Source organism: Ctenopharyngodon idella, chromosome 7 (assembly GCF_019924925.1).
Source record: "Ctenopharyngodon idella isolate HZGC_01 chromosome 7, HZGC01, whole genome shotgun sequence".
In the NCBI taxonomy this organism is placed as follows: Eukaryota; Metazoa; Chordata; class Actinopteri; order Cypriniformes; family Xenocyprididae; genus Ctenopharyngodon; species Ctenopharyngodon idella.
The window spans coordinates 4,701,360-4,724,598 of NC_067226.1; the positions used below are offsets into that span (position 1 = coordinate 4,701,360).

At 38.6% G+C, this 23,239-nt stretch overlaps 2 protein-coding genes across 7 annotated transcripts in view; one reads left to right on the forward strand and one right to left on the reverse strand.

The window, feature by feature from the left end:
* Positions 1 to 6,471, forward strand: part of LOC127515288 (vitamin D 25-hydroxylase) — a 140,395-nt gene extending 133,924 nt beyond the window's left edge. The window contains exons 1-6 of one of the 5 annotated variants that reach the window (XM_051898768.1): positions 1 to 216; positions 2,388 to 2,516; positions 3,539 to 3,680; positions 4,454 to 5,083; positions 5,176 to 5,502; positions 5,595 to 6,471. In XM_051898768.1, coding sequence (XP_051754728.1) covers positions 214 to 216; positions 2,388 to 2,516; positions 3,539 to 3,680; positions 4,454 to 5,083; positions 5,176 to 5,502; positions 5,595 to 5,776 — 1,413 coding nt within the window. In that variant the 5' untranslated portion in view covers positions 1 to 213 and the 3' untranslated portion in view covers positions 5,777 to 6,471. Of the gene's footprint in view, positions 217 to 286; positions 797 to 840; positions 2,517 to 3,538; positions 3,681 to 4,453; positions 5,084 to 5,175; positions 5,503 to 5,594 lie in introns of those variants that run through there. The other 4 variants (XM_051898770.1, XM_051898769.1, XM_051898767.1 and 1 more) reach the window with 4 other exon arrangements.
* A 3,165-nt stretch (positions 6,472 to 9,636) lies between these two features.
* pde3b (phosphodiesterase 3B) overlaps positions 9,637 to 23,239 on the reverse strand; it is a 55,006-nt gene continuing 41,403 nt past the window's right edge. The window contains exons 4-17 of one of the 2 annotated variants that reach the window (XM_051898765.1): positions 22,739 to 22,875; positions 22,139 to 22,245; positions 19,888 to 19,911; positions 19,358 to 19,577; positions 19,164 to 19,255; positions 18,893 to 19,056; positions 18,181 to 18,315; positions 17,709 to 17,820; positions 17,424 to 17,537; positions 15,612 to 15,811; positions 15,099 to 15,302; positions 14,191 to 14,352; positions 13,860 to 14,097; positions 9,637 to 13,089 (exon numbers count right to left, since the gene is read on the reverse strand). In XM_051898765.1, coding sequence (XP_051754725.1) covers positions 12,851 to 13,089; positions 13,860 to 14,097; positions 14,191 to 14,352; positions 15,099 to 15,302; positions 15,612 to 15,811; positions 17,424 to 17,537; positions 17,709 to 17,820; positions 18,181 to 18,315; positions 18,893 to 19,056; positions 19,164 to 19,255; positions 19,358 to 19,577; positions 19,888 to 19,911; positions 22,139 to 22,245; positions 22,739 to 22,875 — 2,148 coding nt within the window. In that variant the 3' untranslated portion in view covers positions 9,637 to 12,850. The remainder of the gene's footprint in view (positions 13,090 to 13,859; positions 14,098 to 14,190; positions 14,353 to 15,098; positions 15,303 to 15,611; positions 15,812 to 17,423; positions 17,538 to 17,708; positions 17,821 to 18,180; positions 18,316 to 18,892; positions 19,057 to 19,163; positions 19,256 to 19,357; positions 19,578 to 19,887; positions 19,912 to 22,138; positions 22,246 to 22,738; positions 22,876 to 23,239) is intronic. The other variant, XM_051898766.1, reaches the window with a different exon arrangement.

The following is a 23,239-nucleotide window of genomic DNA, read 5'->3' on the forward strand; positions in this document are numbered from 1 at the left end:
AGTTTGTAGCACAAATCCGACAGTGCAAACGTGTCTAAACCGAAAACTGGTTTTACTTGGTTTGCAAAACACTGTTTCTCTCACTTATCATGAAAAAAGAAGAAATGTTCTTGGCCGGGCGGACCTTATTAATTTATTTTAAAACTATCGTAAATTTTAAACTCTCCGTAAAATGTCGAATTCTTCGGAACTTCGGCCAAACTCACATTATCTATGGTAAGTGACTCTTTTAATTCAAAGTAGTGATATTTCATTCGTGAACGATTTAGTGTTTTTGAACAAATCATTCACGTTCCCTTCAGTACATTGACTCGTGTTTCACTCACTTCAAATCTCTGCCTTTTGAAGCACGTGACTGATTTCCTGTCTCCAAAGTTGGTCATTTATATATTTATAGTATATAAATATAGATAGTTTAAACAGTTTAGTGTGCATTCTAACGACAAACAACTGGACCGTTGACTTTGTCAAAGCATTAACGTTAGTAGTCAAAGACTGACTGACTGTAGCACGAGCAAATAGCATTCGAGAACGGACTGTGAAGAAGAATCTCATTGGATGGAACTACTAAACGGACACGCCCCCTCCGTTGAACGAGATGTTTCGAGTCTGAACGAGACTCGGATCGGCACTAGACATTTCGTTCGTGAACGTAATGAATTTCTGGGAATTGAGGGTATAGACGTCACTTCCCCGCCGGAACGCGCTCCCTCAACTGGACTGAGTGGCAAAAGAACTTGCTGGATGACTGGATTTAATAGAGGAAACGCGAGTAAAACAAACAATTACACTAAAGGTTGGGCTCGAAAGTGTTCCTTATGTCATGTCAAAGAAACCTAATCCATGGATATTGGCATGCAGCCAGGAATCGTGTTTCCTGATATTTATATGTGCCTGATTTCGACGCCGGGGAAATACATAAAGCAAATCAGCTGTGAAAGCTTTATATAAATACAGTATAGGTAGATCTAAATCGGAGTGATCACTTATATCAATGTTATATATTTCGTCATATCGTCCAGCCCTAAAACTTGTATAGTTTTTGTCAGTGTTTATTTAAAAACACCCAATCATGTAGAATATAAGATGGTAAATATTTAATTTTAACATTTTGACACAAAAAGATAACTGCAAAACATGTTTCTTTGCCTGGAGAAACATGGCAAAGAAATGTTTCTTTTTCTCTGTAGCTTTCTTTTTTCTTTTAGCTTCTTTTTTCTTTTTTCTGTAGCTTTCAGCAGTCTGTAAAAATATACCTCAGATTTTGTGCCAAAGCTATTTGTACAGTCAGTTGCAAAGCTCTTTCCCGTTTTGGATGTGTTTTGTGTGTTTTTCGCGGCATTCACGCTGAAAACCAGTGCTTTTGCCACTCAGTGGGCGTAACCGCAGTCATAACGGTCGACGGTGACGTCACGTGCATACCCTCACTGATATCTTAATTCGTGAACGAAGATCTGCGGAATTATTAATGCGTAAAAAATGACATTGGTAACTTAATTTACGTAGACAATGCTGTATTATTTATTTATTTATTTATTTTTACTACAGCTTGAATTAAAAAAATATATATAAGAATGCTCAGCCAGTGCAAAATTTAGGGAAAATATAGACCTAGGCTTGCTGTGTTGTAATTTGTGTGGACATTGCTTATTATTAATATCATTATTATTATTATTATTAAGTAGATTTGTAGGCACGCAAAACCTAAAACAGGATAAGATCTCTTTCCGTCGAATGCTATTTAATGAATCGATTCAGGAAATTATTTAAACATTACATACAAAAATACGCTCGCCTGTTACAACCTAACTTACTTGCGCTACTACGATGTAACCGTAGAGAGGAACACTGAATGAATCAATGAACGAGTCTTTTAATGAACAACAGATTCAAAAGATTCGATGAATCAGTCACTGTTTCAAAGAAGAGCAGAGTTTCCACTGCAAAGTCCTTTTTTGGTTTGTATGGGTGGGCGTGGCCACCTATATGTTGCAAGTTACAAAGAAAATCCCGCTTGGAAACGTACCTCTGGATGTCTGCCCTAATGAAAAGAAATCGGTCTGAATTCTCGCGATCAATAGTTCTGACCACCGTTTAATCAAACACAATGCAAGTTAATCCAAAGCGCTCTTTCCGCCAGCCAATCTTAGCCTTTAAGAGGCGGGGGATATAGAGCAACATGTGCAAGATGATCTCCTAATACACTGTCTGACAGAGAACGGAGCTCTAGAAACTTTTCAGAAAGCACAGAATATCCCAAAGTGTTTGTATCTAAGATGGTATCGATCAAACGGTTGACATCTCTGTTCTCTTTGTCTTGGGAGCAAACTCTCATATGTTTGGGCAGTTTGTTCATTACACTCTTCATTTTTCTGGTGATTCGCCAGCTCTTAAAGCAGCGGAGACCCCGAGGGTTTCCCCCTGGACCGACACCTTTACCCATGATAGGGAATATTCTGTCCCTAGCCACCGAGCCTCACGTCTACATGAAGAGGCAGAGTGATATCCACGGACAGGTACGGACGACACTTCACTCTCAGTCCTCAATTTCTCTTTTCTTTACTTGGACATAATCACGTAACATGCATTATACACTTGTCAGGTTTGCTGCTTTACTTTTTAATGTTTTTGCTAATATTTTTTGTTGTCGTTTGTATGGATTTTCCTTTAAAAAAAAGTTATTTTAAGCCAATAAATAATAATTATGCATAATATTGCAGTGCATCTCACTGTCATGTAATCAATGAAGCTGTCTACAATGGAAGCGTCCTTTGCGACGCGTCGCTATGCGCCTTGAGTTGAGTTTCTTTTTTTCTGACGCGCTGCAGAGCTGCTCCAGACACTATCACTGTCCCTTTGGAATTTATTTATTTATTTATTGCTATGAATTGTATTTGTTATTATTTAAATATCTCCTGATTGTTACATTAAAACCGGCATTGTAATGTTTCGGATATATATTATAAAGTAATATATAATAATAAAATTGAATGATAATTATGATAATGGTCCCACTTTATATTAGGTGTTTAACTACTTCCGTGTCTACTACTACTATGTCAAAATAAATGCAATGCAATGTAGGCTACTTATTGTGTTCATGTTGCAAAATACATTTTCTGTAATTGCATAGATTATTTGCAAATGCAGTTACATGCAGCTTTTTTAAATTATAAACCTAAAGTTCGACAGTTATACACTCATTTCACTGTTGCTGATGTTCCTCGTTGAGCTCACAGCTGATTGGTCCGTGTTAGTGAATTGGAGCGTTCTAGTCTTGACGCGCCGAGTCGCGAGAAGTGTAGCCGGGGGTGTTTGAAAGGAACAAAAGAGTATTGCATTTAGCGTTGCATTTTTGGCAGAGTGCTGCAGCACTCAGTTTTGCAGAATGGCCAAGACATGCTGAGTCAGCATGCCTAATTCATTTCCTCACCGTATCCATGAGGGTGAACGTAGTCCTCTAATTATACCCCGTTCATTAGTAGAAATATGTTTGGCATAGGAGTGGATTAATGAATATTGCCCTTTTATTATCCAGATTTTCAGTCTAGACCTGGGAGGAATCTCGACTGTTATTCTAAATGGTTATGATGCCATTAAAGAGTGCCTGTATCACCAAAGTGAGGTTTTTGCTGACCGTCCATCCCTCCCTTTATTTCAAAAGATGACAAAAATGGGAGGTAAGTGGTTCCTTATAGCATAATTTATTTGAATGTTTTCCCAGAATAGATCACTGTCGAAAAATCTGGATAGGTAAAAGGTAGTGAAAATTCTGACATTGTGATACCCCTTATGTCCTTGTAAACTTGTAAGCAGTAATTTTATTTCCATGGAACAAACAAAAGATTTTAAAAAAATCAGAAAAACACCATAAAACCATAGACTTGTATTTGAAGACACTGTATTCCAAGTCTTCTGAAGCCACAGGATAGCTTTCTGTGAGAAACAGACCGAAATAAGTCATCAATCACCGATAATGATAACAAGCTGCAGTTCAAGATTAGCAGTGGATATGATCTGTGCAGCAATTGACTGTCATGGTATTATAGTTGATTCTTTTATTTGTTCTTAACAGTCATGGTCACTATGAAATGTTGACTCGGGAAAGAAAAAAAAATCTCCATTTGTTTTATGCAGGAAATAAAACAGCATACAGGTTTAAAACAACACAAGGGAAGTGAATAAAAAGATTTTTCATTTTTAGTGCACTACTTTTTTAAACATTTGGGTGATTCAGAGAAAAGGCTCTGGCATGGTAATGTATGTCAGAGTTGGGGCAATAGCTAGAGAAGAGCGGACAGTCACACATGAGGTTATCACATTATCAGTATTGCAGTTCTTGTAAACTGTGTTTAACCCGTGAGACTATGACTGTTTGTCTCTGGTTAAACACAGAAAGTTTATCAGATGAACTTTCTTTATTTCCATTTTTAAACCATATTTTACCATCTAGGACTTCTGAACTGCAAATATGGTCGAGGCTGGATTGAACACCACAAACTGGCTGTGAACTGCTTCCGCTACTTTGGCAGTGGTCAGCGAATGTTTGAGAGGATTTCTGAGGAGTGCCTGTTTTTTCTGGATGCCATTGACCAGCACCAGGGGAAGCCCTTTAACCCTAAGCATCTCGTTACCAATGCCGTCTCCAACATCACCAACCTCATTATCTTCGGGCAGCGTTTCACCTATGATGATGGTGATTTTCAGCACATGATTGAGATCTTCAGTGAGAATGTGGAGCTGGCAGCCAGTGGCTGGGCTTTCTTGTACAACGCCTTCCCCTGGATGGAGTACCTGCCATTCGGGAAGCATCAAAAGCTGTTCCGCAATGCCAACAAGGTGTACGACTTCCTTCTGCAAATCATCAAGCGCTTCTCACAGGGCAGGATTCCCCAGTCGCCGCAACATTACATTGATGCCTACTTGGACGAAATGGAGCAGAGCGCCACCGATAAAGCTACATCTTTCTCTCAAGACAATCTCATTTTCTCTGTTGGAGAACTTATCATTGCGGGCACAGAGACCACCACAAATTGTCTGCGCTGGGCTATGTTATACATGGCTCTATATCCCAGGATACAAGGTTGGTTGGTGCCCAAGAAGCAGTGGTTATTTTTTCTCATTTACAACATTTTAATGTCATTGCACTAATCACGTTATGTATTTTCTGTGCAGAAAAGGTCCAAATGGAGATCGATTGCATCCTGAATGGCAGACCACCTGCTCTTGAAGACAAGCAGAGGATGCCATATGTGGAGGCAGTGCTGCATGAAGTCCTGCGCCTTTGCAATGTCGTCCCACTGGGCATCTTTCGCGCTACGTCTCAAGACGCGGTGGTGCGTGGCTACACTATCCCCAGGGGTACCATGGTCATCACTAACTTGTACTCGGTGCACTTTGACGAGAAGTACTGGAGCGACCCATCCATCTTCTGCCCAGAGCGGTTCCTTGACTGTAATGGCAAATTTGTCCGGCATGAAGCATTTCTCCCCTTCTCAATAGGTAAATGTTTAGGAAATCAGTAAATCTAAAAGCTTGTCACGTTATTCTTCATTCTTATGCATCTGATCTCCATTTATTTCAATGGTCTTTAGGTAAGCGGCACTGTCTGGGAGAGCAGTTGGCCAGACTGGAGATGTTCTTATTCTTCACCACATTGCTCCAGAGGTTTCACCTTCAGTTCCCAGAAGGCTTTATTCCAAGTCTCTCTCCAAAACTGGGCATGACCCTTCAGCCTCGGCCGTACGCCATATGTGCCATCAGGAGACAGCAGTAAAACTTCCCCCGTGAGCTCTTGAACACATGCACTCATGTCAGGGGATACTACCAAGAAACACAAATGTCAGAGAAGTTCTCCATCTTAAATTCCATCAGGTTTTCAACAGGGAATTTTGACCTCTGATATTGACTTGTTAAATTCTCTGAACGTGTCCTCTAGAGTTTCACAGAACCCAGCCTGAGTGATAAGAGTACTGTTACAGAACACATGGCGTGGAGAGCAAAGAATGAGCACATGTGTGTTACCAAACAAGAACGTACATGAGGGTATCAGGATATAGTGTAGCCTGTATCTTTGATAACTAGTCGAAAAAGTGTACTGTGGAACCAACCGAACATTGTGCTTGTCAATATGAGAAGAGCTATTGTGTCAATGATTGACAGGGTTTACCTCTATGATGGTTTGGAGGTCTGTCTTCATGACTCCTGTTGGTTTAATGCCATATAGCAGTTCTGCAATAATAACGGCCCTTTCCCTAGTTTATCTCAGTGGAAAGAGATTATCCAGAAACTTGAGCTGCAATATTTCTGAGGAAAAAATGGTGCTATTGTGAAAAGCTGACTCCAATATACGTTTTTTAGTACAATATCAGTTTTGCTTTACTTTGAATTTTAATAAGTTTTTGTGCTTATGATAAAATGAAACAAAACCTGACAAACTTGTATAAATAAACACAAAATTAGCCTTTGTTATGCAAGTTGTGTTTTAATGCTTTTTTTCCTATCTGTGACCTCTCTTTCAACTGTGCTGGAATTTTCCGAAGCCAAGTTAAATACCATATAAACCAAGCTGGAAGTGGAGTGTATAAGTAGAAACTTCAAGATTTCCTCATAACGAATGACCCGTGCAGGTCTGTGAATTTGTAAATTTAGCACACTTCAAAAATGAATGATTTTCAATGGCAGTTCTTTACCGTCTTTACTTTGACAAGTGTTTAATTGTGAACCTACAGTGTGTAATAAATGCTGCTTTTTTAGTATATATATAGTGCCCGTAGAATCCCCATGTTGTCACAGTAAAAACATGTACAGGCCAAATAATCTTTCCAGTCTGTTATTTAGGCACCACTTACACAAGCTGCACAGGACCGGAAAGTCAATTAAAAACTGAGAGTGACAGGTAGGGGCATTGCTGCTTTGGGTAAGCTGTCACAGTGATTCTGTCATCTGAAGAGATAAAGCTGGCCTTTCATACGACCTACACTTGGGGACTCATCATCCGCTGACTGTCATCTTACAGGCAGTTCCTCCCGTGAGAACACTTGGGCTTTCATCTGAGCACGAAAGAAATAAGCTGCAACTTGCACTTGCAGCTAGACGATGCTCAGTAGCACACCCAGATAATGTCAAAACATGTTGCATCATGGAGATAGTGAAGGGTGAAGATATTTTGCTTGTGTTTGGACTTCTCTTATTAGGTGAAAGGTCGTGTTCAATGCTTGTTCATTCACTGTGGTGGTGATTAAAACACTATCCCCCGGTTTCACAAACAAGGCTTAAGCCTAGTTCCAGACTAAAATGCATGTTTGAGCTGTTTTAACTGAAAGCAACTTGCACTGACATATAATTTGTCTCAAGATGCACACCAGTAATGTTTTCTAGTGCACATTTATGAAAGCTACTTAAATATCTTAAATGAACTTAGGCTTAGGCTAAGCCCTTTCTGTGAAACTGGGCCTAAATATGCACCTGGATAATGTGGTATGCACAAGTTTTATGATTTCACTATTATTGAGACCAGGGGTTTTCAAACTTTTTGATGACAAGAGCCCCCAAATATTTTCATCCACTTGGAGCCCCCTTCCTGAAACATTTAAGGTTGTTTTATATTTTCCAAGTATACAAAAACCCTGCATGAGAAAAATATCACTTTATAAGTGATAAAACATTATGAAAAAAAAGAAAAGTTTCCAAATTGTTTCCAAAATTAAATAACTGACTTTTGTATTGTCATTGTACAAAAGAAAATTGATAATAAAAAGTAAATATTTTCAACAGCATTGACAAGATAGAAACATTTTTATGTAAATCCTTGAGATTGACAGAGTATCTAAGATAATTGTAAATGTCATAAATGTAAATGTAAACGTAAATGTCTTGTCTTTGATAAGCTGTCAACTTAAAAAGTAAATATTTTCCAGATAAAATTTTCTTATTGACAGCACTACTTTTTTTTATATATATATATATATATATATATATATATATATATATATATATATATATATATAGTTTTGTGACTTTTTTTTTTTTTTCATATAAAAGTTACATTTACATATACCATTCAAAAGTTTATTTATTCATCAAATATGCATTAAATTGATCAAAAGTGACATAATAAAGACATTTAAGAAATAAAGAACCCTGAAAAATATACAACCCGAATTCCGGAAAAGTTTACGTTTTTTTTAAATTTGAATTCAACGAAAACTAAAAGACTTTCAAATCACTTGAGCCAATATTTTATTCACAATAGAACAGAAAACATAAATGTTTAAACTGAGAATTTTTACACTTTTATCCACTAAATGAGCTCATTTCAAATTTGATGTCTGCTACAGGTCTCAAAAAAGTTGGCACAGAGGCAACAAATGGCTGAAAAAGCAAGAAATTTTGAAAAGATTCAGCTGGGAGAACATCTAGCAACTAATTAGGTTAATTGATATCAGATCTGTAACATGATTAGCTATAAAAGGGATGTCTTAGAGAGGCAGAGTCTTTCAAGAGTCAAGAAGATGGGCAGAGGCTCTCCAATCTGTAAAGAGTGCATAAAAAGATTGTGGAAAACAATGTTCCTCAACGTCAAATTGCAAAGGCTTTGCAAATCTCATCATCTACAGTGCATAGCATCATCAAAAGATTCAGAGAAACTGGAGAAATCTCTGTGCGTAAGGTACAAGGCTGAAGACCTTTATTGGATGCCCGTGGTCTTCGGGCCCTCAGACGACACTGCATCACTCATCGGCATGTTTGTGTCAATGACATTACTAAATGGGCCCAGGAATACTTCCAGAAACCACTGCCGGTAAACACAATCCGCCGTGCCATCTGCAGATGCCAACTAAAGCTCTATCATATAAAAGGAAGCCATATGTGAAAATGGTCCAGAAGCGCATTACCTTCCAGCGTGTTATCAGCATTCAGTTCAAAAGCCAGCATCTCTGATGGTGTGGGGGTGCATAAGTGCATACGGTATGGGCAGCTTGCATGTTTTGGAAGGCACTATGAACGCTGAAAGGTATATAAAGGTTATAGAGCAACATATGCTCCCCTCCAGATGACGTCTATTTTAGGGAAGTCCTTGTGTATTTCAGCAGGACAATGCAAAACCACATACTGCAGCTATTACAACAGCATGGCTTCGTCGTAGAAGAGTCCGAGTGCTGAATTGGCCTGCCTGCAGTCCACATCTTTCACCTATAGAGAAAAATACATCAAAGACGACCACAAACTCTTCAGCAGCTGGAAACCTATATCAGGCAAGAATGGGACCAAATTCCAACACCAAAACTCCAGAAACTCATTACCTCGATGCCAAGACGTCTTCATACTGTTTTGAAAAGAAGAGGAGATGCTACACCATTCATGTAGCAGGCATCAAATTTGAAATGAGTTCATTTTGTGCATAAAATTGTAAAATTTCTCCGCTTAAACATTTATGTTATCTATGTTCTATTGTGAATAAAATACTGGCTCATGTGATTTGAAAGTCTTTTAGTTTTCATTTTATTCAAATTTAAAAAACTTTTCTGGAATTCGGGTAGTATATCATGGTAAGTGGTAAGAAATGTTTCTTGAGCACCAAACTGGCATATAAAAAATTATTTTTGAAGGACCATGTGACATTGGAAACTGGTGTAATGGTTGCAGAAAAACATTTTATATTGTAATAATATTTCACAATATTACTGTTTTTACTGTATTTTTGATTAAATTAATGCAGCCTTGGTGAGCATAAAAGTCTAAATGGCTTATTGTTAAAAAACAAACAAACAAAAAACAGTGCTGTCAATACATTTCATTAACATCTTAAGTGCACACATTGACTTTGACAGCCCTAAAATACATTTTGTGAATTCTTTTTTCTTTTTCATTCAATGTTTTGAAGGGCCTTTAGCACTCCCCCTCAGGCGGTCCCCGGATCCCAGTTTGAAAACCCCTAACTTAAAACAAGTACACATCCGCTCCCATGCATAACACAGAACAAAAAAATGACACAGACAGAAATCAATTGAGAGAGTAGAACTATTGTTCAGGGATGGTGCTTTTATGACAGCTATAAATAATAACAAAAAAGTCAATTCTCCCCCACAACCCTGAAAAGGCTGAATGGTTACATCGGACATTGCTATCTAAATGCTACATAAAAAAGTAAATGCCATCATAAAGGTACTGATGACAGGAACGTCGGAGGTTACTGTGGTGCGACGAATGCCCCACAGTGAGATACCACAGTCCGTTTTGACGGTCGAGCAAGTGGTCAACACGAGGGGATGAGGGCGCTGTGACGCTCTGATCTGCCGTCACCCTGCTTGGCAACCTGAATGACGTTCGTTCAGAGCGCGTGGGTTTGAGCCCGGGGGGGGTGGGGTATGAACTGAGCCACACTGCAGTCCCAGATCTAAGAAATTATGAACACAGAGTCTGGACAGAGAGAGAGAGAGAGTGAGATAGATAGAAAGAAGCACCACAAGCTGCTTTGGGTGCGCACAAGCCCCCAACACAGAACACACCCTGAGCACAGGCCAAAACGAGTGACTAATGAACAAACCCACAAAGGGAGACAGAGACAGTTAGGCATCCGGCATCGCCGCTACAAGCTCAGCGAGCTTTGGAAATAAGGGGCGTTCGGCAAAGAGTGGTTATGGGCAGGAACAAAAGACAGTGCACCCAAAATGAACAACTAACAAACTGAAAAACACAACACCCAAACACATCCACATCTGTAAATAGCATTAGATTTTTTAAAAACTCCTGAAACAAGATGATAATTACATGGTCTCAATGTACAATATATGTCAGCTGTATGTAGAAAACAGATGCATTGTTGATTAATTAAAAAATATATAATATAATATATATATATTTATATTTATATATGCAAGTATTCTTTCTGTGCAGAGGTTAAACACTTGTTTGGTAGTAAAATGTGCACATTTATATCTTTTTTTTTTTTTTACTCTTAAATATTCTAGCTTGATTTACACTGCCTACTTGAGAACTTTCCTCTACAGAGACAAAATGAGTTTTGTTGAGGTGAGGCAGACCGAGAGAGAAAGAGACCCAGAGCCTGTTAGTCTCCACCTCCCCGTCCTCCCCTCATTATTCTAGTGGAATGCCTAGAGTTCTTGCTTCAGACAAAAAATATAGAGAACTATTAGTATTAAACCTGCTTATGGTGAAGAATAAGAAAATATGAAAAAAAAAAAAAAAAAAAAAAAAGTACAGCTTTCAATGTGAAACCCTGGATTACTTGAAAATGGACGAACTGGCCAGATTATGCATTTGGCAATAATTAGAGTAAGTACAAGCATGTGTGTGTGTCCCTATGTTCAAATAATGCCAAACCCGAAGTAACCCCAAAGCAATGTTTAGTCTATGACTTGCATGCTAACTCAAACATTTTATTTTCAGTAACATTCCTAGGTTCCAATTCTTATCAGGGGGTCTTTGGAAATCATAAACATGGATAAATTGGTCTGGAGCAGCTGATAAGGACGGGGGTTAATATCCAGGACACAGCACTTCGAGGGAGCATCTCTTTTTGTCAACGACTTTCAAGTTATTCATACAAAAAATAGAAATTTTTTCTGTCCCGCCCCTGAAAAGAATGCTTGACGTGCAAGTTGAAATTGCAGAATTAAATTTTCGCAAAAAACAAGGATCGATCCTTCACATGAATCCTGAGTAACCGTGAAAAAATATATCTATTTAAACGTAAAAAAGGAGAAACGTCCCTTCATTTGAACAGCATTCCTGTCCCATTTGCTATGCTTTTAAACACAGACGGACTTTACAGAGAAGATTCAACGATTGGCAACTCAGCGTTCCTGAAGAGGAAAGGGAAAAAAAAAAAAAAAAGAAAAAAAACCACACAACAAATGAAATGAAAGAATGAAAACTACCTTACAGACAACAAAGACAAACAAAAAAAATGCAGGAAAGTGATCGACATGAATAAAAAGCATCCAAAACGATGCAGAAGTCAGGTCATTTTTCAGTCAAAAATGTCAGCATTTCCACTTGTCCTAGTGACTCTGTTCAGTAATACAGTGTTTTATGTTGCCAGCATGAATTGGGGACTGCACATACAGTGCAGCATACATAGCCCATTTTCTGGACCACAAGAAAAATAAAAACCATTATATATATATATATATATATATATATATATATATATATATATATATATATATATATATATATATATATATATATATATATACACACACACACATATATATATATATATATATATATACTTTTTTTTTTTTTTTTTTTAAAGTTCAGACAGGCACATTTTGAGTTATGCTTCCTGACACTGAGCCTGAAAAGGCATCAGTTATAGTCTTTCTGTTTTTGAACTGTTCGCTTTGGTAACGGGTGTCAATTATGTCATTGTCTCTTTTTTTCCAGAGTCTTTTTCGTGTCCTATTTGACTTAAGTACCTACGGGAGAGATAAGAGCTCTACGTTGAAGGCAGCATCACAGCCAGGTAACCATGGATGGCACGATTCTCCCCTGCCTGTTTTCCTCTCTGTTTTCTTCTAATCTCACAACACGATTTTGCGTCTTCAGAGCTCTGTTCGTTCTCCGCTGATTCTCCATGGGGTGAAAGTGCATAGGAGTGGGGTTCCCACCAAAGGGTCCTCTCACAGTAGTAAGGCCTTTTTTTCAACACAATGTGAACTGCATTAGCTTCAGAGTGTCGGCACAGTGACGAATTTCAGCATGGGGAGATCCGCTAGGGTCTTCCTCTGGGTGTCAATGTGTGTGTTTGTGTAGGTGAAGGAGAGGGAGGGGTCGTTCACCTCCGTTTAAGCCCCTCAGTGAGCTTCATTTGCTCCTCTTGCTACTGCCGTTCCTCCTCTTCGGCCTCCTCTTGAATCACCTGAATGTCATCGGAGGAAGAGGTGGATGGAGGAAGGCTGGGGCTCTCGGATTGCTGCTGCTGCTGCTGTTGCTGCTGCTGCTGAGTCTCCAGCTCTTTGGCCTTCTCCTCTTCTTCGATGGTCTTCTTCCACACCTTGTGGTTCTCTGTTAAGTGCTGCATGATGTTGCAGAACAACCGACGTCGACCCTTCCTCCTCTCTGTAAGGAAAATACACAATTAGTGTGTATGACATCTAAGCTGAAGTACTTAAAATACAAACAAAAAAACCCAATGGTCTCATTATTACAGATCCTACAAAGGCTGTGTAAACATATGAGCAGTGTTAGTGAAAAAGTTACTTTTAAAAGTAATGCATTACAATATTGAGTTACTCACTAAAAAAGTTACCAATTGGTTTACTAAGTTACTTTTTATGGAAAGTACTGCATTAGGGTACTTTTGCGTCACTTTTTCTCATCTGGGCTGGTGAGAAATGTGATGTAATGTTTAACTAAAATCATTTTTGCTTATTGGTATGGTTGAAGTGGGTCATCGAAAGTCAGCAGCAAAGGCTAATAAAGTGAGATTAAATATTTTGTAGTATTTAACATATTTAATTACTGCAGGTTTGCATAATCTGCATTTTTTATGTTTTATTCATTTTGAGGAATACTGAATCTGTTTTTGTGCAAGTGAGATGAGTAAATGCATGTTCAAATTTAGTAGTCTAGAACTACAATAACCATCATGTTGTCACAGCGCACACAACACCTCTGCACTTTATTTCTCTCAACATGGGGACAGGAGAGCTGTCAGTCAATAAATGGGAAAAAGTAACTTGCAATACTTATTTGAAAAAGTAACTCATATTTTGTTGTAAATTTAAAATGCATTAGTTTACTAGTTACTTGAAAAGAAATCTGATTACGTAACTCATGTCACTTGTAACGCATTACCCCCAGCACTGCTTATAAGTGTATAGTCATACTTGGTTCAAGATCATCGTCCAGCTCTTCATCTTCCGTTTCAATGTCTTCAGTTTCCTCTTCATCGTCTGAGCCTTCCTCGTCAATCCAGTATCCCGGCAGCAGCCCTGCAGCATCATAGGAGTTACAAAGAGGCCCGACGATATGTGTGATAAAAGACTCCTGAAGCTTTGCTAACTGTGGTGCCGAGCGGTCCATGAATGGACTGATGGGTAATCCTAGAGTAGCTTCCTCGTCACCCTACAAAAGGCAGAAATGCAAAAATGCACAAATGTTGATCTCATATTGCCACAGTTGAAGTTGTGTACATTATCTAAAGTGAATAGGACATACCTGCTCATAAAACTCATTGACGATACCCTCCGTCCATTTGAGGTGAAGGCTGCGGTCTTTGGCTGGCCCATTGATATCTGCCAGCTTAATGCACACTTGGCACACTAACAACCTGTCATTTTCATTAGTCCAGTCAATGCCTGGACTATTCACATCATTAACCTGAAAAAAGAAAAATATTAATCAGAGGATTAACCACAAGAAAGCACCATTTTCTGCAGTAGGCAGGTAATTAAAATTTTTTCAATGTTTTTGAAAAAAGTCTCTTAAGCTTACCAAGGCTGCATTCATTTAATCAAAAATACAGTAAAAAATTATGAAATATTATTACAATTTAAAATAATTGTTTTATATTTTAAAATGTAATTTATTGCTGTGATGACAGAGCTAAATTTTCAGCAGTCATTAGTCCAGTGTCATATGATACTTCTGAAATCTTTCTTTTATGCTGATTTAATGCTCAAGAATCATTTCTTATTATAATTAATTTTGAAAAAAACAAAAGTGGAATAACAGGAATTGTTTCATTCTGTTGCTCCATCCTTTTTTTGAACACAAGAATGCGTCCTGTTCTTTTGTGCAGTTTTACATTAAAATACTTACCGTAGTTTGCAAGTGAAACAAGTATGCTTGTTTCATTCTACTAGCTGATGAATATCTGACCTGTATGCTTATTTTACCAATTCTTATGCTATTATGATAAAGAGTTGGTCTGATCACCTATATGCATTATACATTTTTAAGCCACACATATGTTGTGTCAAGTGAGTTATGTAAGTTAACTACATGCTCCAGTTAAAAAGGTTAAAATGCAAAACGTAAATTGTATTTATTGGTATTGGTCCACAACAAGCTGTTGTGCTCATTACTGATTACTGATATTGGTTGTTAATACCCCTACTACTGACCTTAGAATTAAACTCTGCCAGGAAGTCAAAGTGCTTCTTCAGGTCTGTAGCGAGGATGGCCTCGATCACTAGGAACCGAAAACGCTTAAACTCAACGTGGTCCAAGCTGCACAGGAAGTTGAACTCAGGCCGGGAAAGAAACAGGCTCCAGGCAGAGGCTGCATGGTGGTTCTCCAAAACTGAACGGTCATTATATAACACCGCCTGTGTGAGAGTGTGTGTGTGTGTGTGCATGCGTGGAGTGATGGAAACAGGGAAAGAAAGAGAGACGAAGAGAGGAACATAACGTGAGTGAGTCTAGAAGTTCTATGCTCTGATTACAAAATCATATGCTTCTGATTGAAGATGGGCTGGCTTTACTTCTTGACACAACAGTGTGAAAACTAGATCAATATCCAAAATTGTGTTTATGAGCAATTCAGAACTAAATTAGCTATACAAAATCAAAAGTTCTTCTAAACTGCAAAAAAAAAAAAAAAAACTACAATTTTGGGGATTGTTTTTTTTACTAACCTGAGGAGCGTTAGTGGCTACAAGAAAGGCATTTGTGCGACCAGGGTGATCATAGTCATGCATAGCAGCTGCTACATATAGTGCCATGAGTTCCAGCGCAGGGACATTCCAGGCCAGACAGCCGTAACTGTCATCTGAGAACGAGGAGCTTTTGGACGTGGCATATGCCACCCTACCTGGGGAGATTCCACTGTCCGAATCTAATAAAAACAAAGAGTGACCATGTAAAACCAAAGATGAAACACTATTACACATCCATTCCAGGTGTCAATCCATTTCAAAATCAATACAGTATCTTACATAACCACCTAGTTGATACGCAGCTTGCATTATTTTAAAAATTTGAATTAGCTGACAATTCACATTTTGAATTATGAAAAATTATCACGTGATTAGCTGATAATAATAATGAAAACTAAAATCAATTTCTTTAATGCCATAAGTGAATTTAGACATCACAGCGTTCTAATATACAGCAATTGAAATTCATTTTGAAATCTGCTTAAGATCACATTTAACAGTTTAAATTATTGGTGTTTTTAAAGATTATCTTTAAGTGAGTTTTAGATCAAAAGTAATCTATGTAAAAACCAGGGGAAATGGGCATGTCCAATATAGTCCAAATATATCCAATATAGAGTGATACCTGATAAATAAATAAAAAATCTGTAATATCAGCTGATAACCAATATGCATTCCTAAAACTGCAACATTTTTGTATAAAAACTATTTATTAAAATCTCCAATTTAATTCATAATAATATTCCTCTGAAAAATGTTTAGATGCAATGAGAAATTATCTATATACAAAAATATAAAAACTGTTCAGCAAATGAAAAATAAAAAAAGAGACAGATAATATATATTTATTTGGTCAGTGATGTGAATAAAAGCCTAAATTCAATCTGTTCATCATCTAAAGTGATCAAGTCTCTTTAGAAAATTTGGACTAAATCGCTCAATTCATATGGATTAGTTTTATGATCTCTGCACTTTGTAAAGCGTCAAAGTGGTAGTCAACGGAGGGAAAGATCTTCATTTGTGTTCCAAAGATGAATGAAAGTCTTACGGGTTTGGAACAAAAAGGATTTTCATTTTTGTGTGAACTAACCCTTTAAAACGTCACTAATGCAATAAGAAAATCAAACACCGCCAAGAGGCTGCAATTAAGCTGACTGTTTTTACAGCAAACCAAACACTCTGAAATCATACTCCTCCATCTCTTTCAAAAAGATTTTGGAATATTTTGTAGCTCTGTACTTGAGCCAGCTAGTGAAGTCACTGGTCTCAGTGTGATTCAACACCTCTGCTTGCCAGAGATGGCTGCTGCATGGAACAGCAGCAGAGTGAGTCAGAGTAAACTCCATTTGAGAAATTACAAGGGCCATCAGCAGACTTAAAATAAGCCTCGAACATGCTGAGCCAGCAGCCACCTCAGATCTCAATCGCAATAGAGGATCTCTTATCGGACAGCATTTGCGCCGCTGGCTGGAATAACGAAGACTGAGCAGCGGTGACGGCCTCTAATTTATTTCCGATGGATCAGGAGCTATGCTAAATATAATTAGAGACATGACTGAGGATACAGATGCTCTAACCTGAATCTGTCCATCATGTACTCTTTATTAAAGTTTTATCCAGTACCTTATTCAAGGGCACAATGATGATAGGACCATGAATCGGCCATTGTGTGATTTAAACCTACAACCTTTCAGATACCAGTCCACTATAACACCCCACCTCAGTAACACCCACATACATCAAAGTTTCTTTATGGCAAAACTATAAAGGAGTATGAGATCACAGATGTACCTGTATCACTTCCTGTGACATGCTCATTATGAATCTGCTGAAAGCCTGGGATTGGTCGGGTGGTAAGATACCACACTGCATGAAGGACGTCTGTGGCATGGACACGGTTGTGATCTGAGTGGAGAACAGGTAAAACAACACATTAACACGTCAGTGGAATAATCGGTGACTGTTCTCAGTTTCACATGACACAAATCTGCACTGTGGTCCAATTTGAGAAATACTGAAACAATTCTAACCCAGTTTTCAAGTTTAACTTCAACAAGATTTTTTTTTTATTCTCACAGGGGATATCACGATAGCCGTTCTCCAGAGCGCAAAAGTACGTCATGAATTCCCGCACAGGGATTTTGAAGATTTCAAACAGACCCGTGTCCTGGAACAAAGTGTACGCCACCTGAGAGAATGTAACAAACAGAACTTCATTAAGACAAGACAAGCAGTGAGCCATTGAGTCCCTGCAGATTCATGTTTATTGGCACAGAGTACTGAGAGAGACCTCCAGCATTACATTCAGCTAAATCTATGAAATGCCATTCACATCAGATCAGACGATAAAAGTGTGGTATTGGTTGGATTTTACTAAACGTGACTGGTTTTAATTAGCTAAAAGAGAACCATGTTTTCCACCCAAAGTGATGAAAAAACTATCAGTTGCATTTTCTGTTTCACTAATGTTGATTTCCAGAACTTAGCTTCATCATGTCAATAGGATTTTTAATGCTGGGCTTAATACTTGGAATTACAAAGCACTAACATAGCTGAGAATCCTGCCAGTCTTCCCTCCCGTAATGTCCATCAGCTCAAAGATCTGGAAGTTCCAGGTGTTGATCTTTTCCATGAGTGCTTCATGCTCCACCAGCATTGAGTCCAACCTGAACTCCTCGTCTCCCTGCCAGAGATCAATCACAGTCAGCAGACAGAAGGAAGAAGGTTTCGCAGAAATCTCAGCTTTGTCTTACAGAAAAACTCATGCCTGGCCACTTTTCCAGAGATAACAATGAAAATATTTTACTAAGTCAGCTAAATTTATGTTGTCCTCACACGCTCTTACTGTAGACCCCTTTAGGCAGAACAATAAACCAAGGGTTTGAGGAGAGATCCACTCAAGAGCCACAGCTATAAATCCAGCAACCACATAACAATGCAAAAGCATGGGAATGCAAATAAGCACTCTGCTTCTAAACTCCACTCGGCTTGTTCAACAGCTGGCCACTTTAACAACTGCCAGATTGGCCAATAAAAGGAGCAGGAGAGCGGTGGAATCGAGATGAGGGCATTTCAGGTTATATGAAAGAAAAGCTTTTCTCCTGCAGGGCTTTCTAAGGCAAAACAGCACTTCATAAATTAAAATTACTTGTCCACAAGCAACACTGGATCTTGAGTTCAGTTCCTGAGGCAATGTTTTAGACATTAATATAATGAAACCATGTGGGGATAAAGTGTAATTCAGCGTGTGTGCGCTCTACCTCAGGATCCAACGAGGACTGCTCTGTACTGGAGGTCTGTTCCTCTTCCTCTGGCTGGCTATTTAGCTTTTCCCCCACTGTGTCTGGAGTCCTCTCCTCCTGAGACTCAGCCTCCACGCTCTCCTCTCGGATCAGGTTTTCCCCACCATACTCTACTCCTTCAGCTAAGAAAGCATGCAAAAGCATCATTTTGAGCGTTAAACCAAAGGATGGGCTCAGGAATGACTCTGTTATGAGAAATGCTGTTTGTGATATAGCTTAATAACTTTACCTGAGCGTGTTCTCTGCATCTCATTGGCTGCTGAGTGATGGCACTCACCCACCTCCACACCGGGCACACCTTTCAGCATCTGTCGGCCACAACTAAAAAAAAAAAAATACAATTATTTCTCGCTCTTATAAGGTACAGCTTAATTGGTCTACTCCTCAGAGAGAAGAGGCAAAGGGTTCTAGAAGTTACAGTACCTGGTGCACAAGGGGGCCGAGACAGGACCTCGATATGGTTGCTGGAAATCAGGTGAGCTCAGCGTGTAGCCCAGAGGTTTGTGCAGGTTGACACTGGGCTTGGTGAGGAAATCAGCGGTGTCTGGGAACTCCACAGGAGAGCGTGTGACCAGAGATGAGCCGGGAGCAGCAGGGGGATTGTGACTCGGGGAACTGACGGGACTCAGGCTGGGAGAAGCACCTATATACACACATCAAAATCAAAATCTATTAAGTTATAAAAAAAAAAAAAAATGTAATTCATTCAAAAAGATTCAGATACATTCTATGATGAACATGTTTAATTTCAGAAACCATTTTATTATTTTAAAACCATTTTAATATTTTTGTGGGCTTTAAGTTAAGGTGGTGTAGTTGTACAGAGACTGCTAAAGGTCTGTAAAGGTCTCATTAATATACTGAAACATACTAAAATTCTTGAAAAACAAATGCATTAATCTATTATTATTCCTTATCTGTCCAATTAAATAAGTGCGGTGTAATCAACATACTGTACAGGTAGCCATTTTGTTTTCCTGCAACAAGAAAACAAGTAGAAAGGACCCTTTTAGACCCTCATGCTTGTGAGTTTGGGTCATTATGTGTCATTACAAACCTTAAAAAAATAGGATTGATTAATAAAAAGATTTGATTTCTAAGAACTTGGCTCAAGTGTTGTATACTACAACCCGAATTCCGGAAATGTTGGGACGTTTTTTAAATTTGAATAAAATGAAAACTAAAAGACTTTTAAAATCACATGAGCCAATATTTTATTCACAATAGAACATAGATAACATAACAAATGTTTAAACTGAGAAATTTTACAATTTTATGCACAAAATGAGCTAATTTCAAATTTGATGCCTGCTACAGGTCTCAAAATAGTTGGGACGGGGGCATGTTTACCATGGTGTAGCATCTCCTCTTCTTTTCAAAACAGTGTGAAGACGTCTGGGCATCGAGGTAATGAGTTTCTGGAGTTTTGGTGTTGAAATTTGTCCCCTTTCTTGCCTGATATAGGTTTCCAGCTGCTGAAGAGTTTGTGGTCGTCTTTGACGTATTTTTCTCTATAGGTGAAAGATCTGGACTGCAGGCAGGCCAATTCAGCACCCGGACTCTTCTTTGACAAAGCCATGCTTTTGTAATAGCTGCAGTATGTGGTTTTGCATTGTCCTGCTGAAATACACAAGGCCTTCCCTGAAATAGACGTTGTCTGGAGGGGAGCATATGTTGCTCTAAAACCTTTATATACCTTTCAGCATTCATAGTGCCTTCCAAAACATGCAAGCTGCCCATACCATATGCACTTATACACCCCCACACCATCAGAGATGCTGACTTTTGAACTGAATGCTGGTAACACGCAGGAAGGTCTCCCTCCTCTTTAGCCCAGAGGACACGGCATCCGTGATTTCTAACAAGAATGTCAAATTTGGACTCGTCTGACCATAGAACACTTTTCCACTTTGAAACAGTCCATTTTAAATGAGCCTTGGCCCACAGGACACGACGGCACTTCTGGACCATGTTCACATATGGCTTCCTTTTTGCATGATAGAGCTTTAGTTGGCATCTGCAGATGGCACAGCGGATTGTGTTTACCGGCAGTGGTTTCTGGAAGTATTCCTGGGCCCATTTAGTAATGTCATTGACACAATAATGCCGATGAGTGATGCAGTGTCGTCTGAGGGCCCAAAGACCACGGGCATCCAATAAAGGTCTTCGGCCTTGTCCCTTACGCACAGAGATTTCTCCAGTTTCTCTGAATCTTTTGATAATGTTATGCACTGTAGATGATGAGATTTGCAAAGCCTTTGCAAATTGACGTTGAGGAACATTGTTTTTAAAGTATTCCACAATCTTTTTACGCACTCTTTCACAGCTCTGCCCATCTTTACTTCTGAGAGACTCTGCCTCTCTAAGACATCCCTTTTATAGCTAATCATGTTACAGACCTGATATCAATTAACTTAATTAGTTGCTAGATGTTCTCCCAGCTGATCTTTTAAAAATGTCTTCCTTTTTCAGCCATTTGTTACTCCTGTGCCAACTTTTTTGAGACTTGTAGCAGACGTCAAATTTGAAATGAGCTCATTTAGTGGATAAAAGTGTAAAATTTCTCCGTTTAAACATTTGTTATATTATCTATGTTCTATTGTGAATAAAATATTGGCTCATGAGATTTGAAAGTCTTTTAGTTTTCATTTTATTCAAATTTAAAAACGTCCCAACATTTCCTGAATTCGGGTTGTAGATTTATTTAACATCTACTAGGACAGTGGTTCTCAACCTTTTTGACTTGAAGCCCCCCATTATTCAACACAATTACTGAAAGGCCCCCCATACACTGGCAAAGATATTTTCTCTGGTATTTCTGCCGTAATTTTGAAAACGCTGATTGTTTTCTTTTTTATTAACCAAAACCTGAAGTGTTCAATGCAATGTGATTAACCATGCCTTTGTGACAATTTCAACAATTTCAAATAAGACCTGTTTTTGTTGCTGTTGTTGTTGTCGTTGTCTTTTAAGCATTTAATTTTATACATTTAAATCATTTTAAGTCATCCTGTGGCCCCCTTGGAAGTTTGCTGAGGCCCCCAGGTTGAAAACCACTGAACTAGAACATCCTTGTTTGTCATTTGCCAAAATAAGGAGACATCTGTTGGAGTAAAGCCATCTAAATCAGCCTGACTAATGTCGTTATTTTTCTACAAAGTAATATATGAAGGGAAGGTTATTTCACTCTTGATTGGTGCTGACCTGGTCTTCTGGGTACAGTGTGGCCATAGGAGAGGGTGACAGAGGACGATCTCTGTTTAGGAATAGTCAGCAAGTTGCTGTTGGGCCCATTAGAAACACAACTCTGGCTGTAAGGTTAAAAAAAAAAAAAAAAAAAGTACATCACACCTATAATGTAAAAGTACACCTATAATGAGGTTCAAAATCTGTGCAATTAATTTTAACATTGCAAAATGTGTTAAAACAAAGCTAAGATTACTACACTTTCACTGAGAGCTGAAAGCAAAGATAAGTGGTTTAATAAATCAAATCATTTTAGAAATTTGCAAGGGACGAGTAATGTCGATTTACTTTAGATGAAGTTTAGGGATTCTCAAACCAGCTGTTGACAAATCTCTTTTTAACACTGCCACCTTGAGGACAAGCAGTAAAATTACAGAAAGCACATTGTCCTAATAAAATCTTAAAACTATTGCCTTATAAAAACATTTCATGATATTGTATCACATTTGCTGACAACTACTAATCCACAGATTCAAATCCACTTGTGTTCCTGTCCTTGTCCACCCTTGAGGAGTACAGAGAGCGCACTAAGGTAAGAGTGTAGTCGTGAGGCCTGACCTGCTGAGCTCAGAGTGAGATCTTTTTCCATTGGTGCGTTCCCAGCGTGAGGAGGCAGACTCCAGTGGGGGCAGAGAAGAAGAGGCTGAACTGCGCCTCAGCTGAGGGGTAGGGAGACTGTTCCTGCTGCTCAGACCCTGAAAGTACACAGTCATTTTGTAAGTACTCAATAAGCAGACGTGACTTACCGTAAACCTGTTACAGGGACAATCCCTTTGGAGCTACCTAGGGCACAACTGTTCTCAATGGCACAATGGTGATGGCTCATGGATTACTACTTGCAGGGATCGAACCTGCAACCATGGTTATTGTGCACTTAGCCCAAGTTGAGGCAATATTTCAAAATACTTTCCTATATCATTACTGTGAAATATTACTACAATTTAAAATAACTGTTTTCTATTTTAATACATTTTAAAATATAACTCATTCCTGTTATGACAAAGCTGAATTTTCAGCATCATTACTCCAGTCTTCAGTCACATGATCCTTCAGAAATCA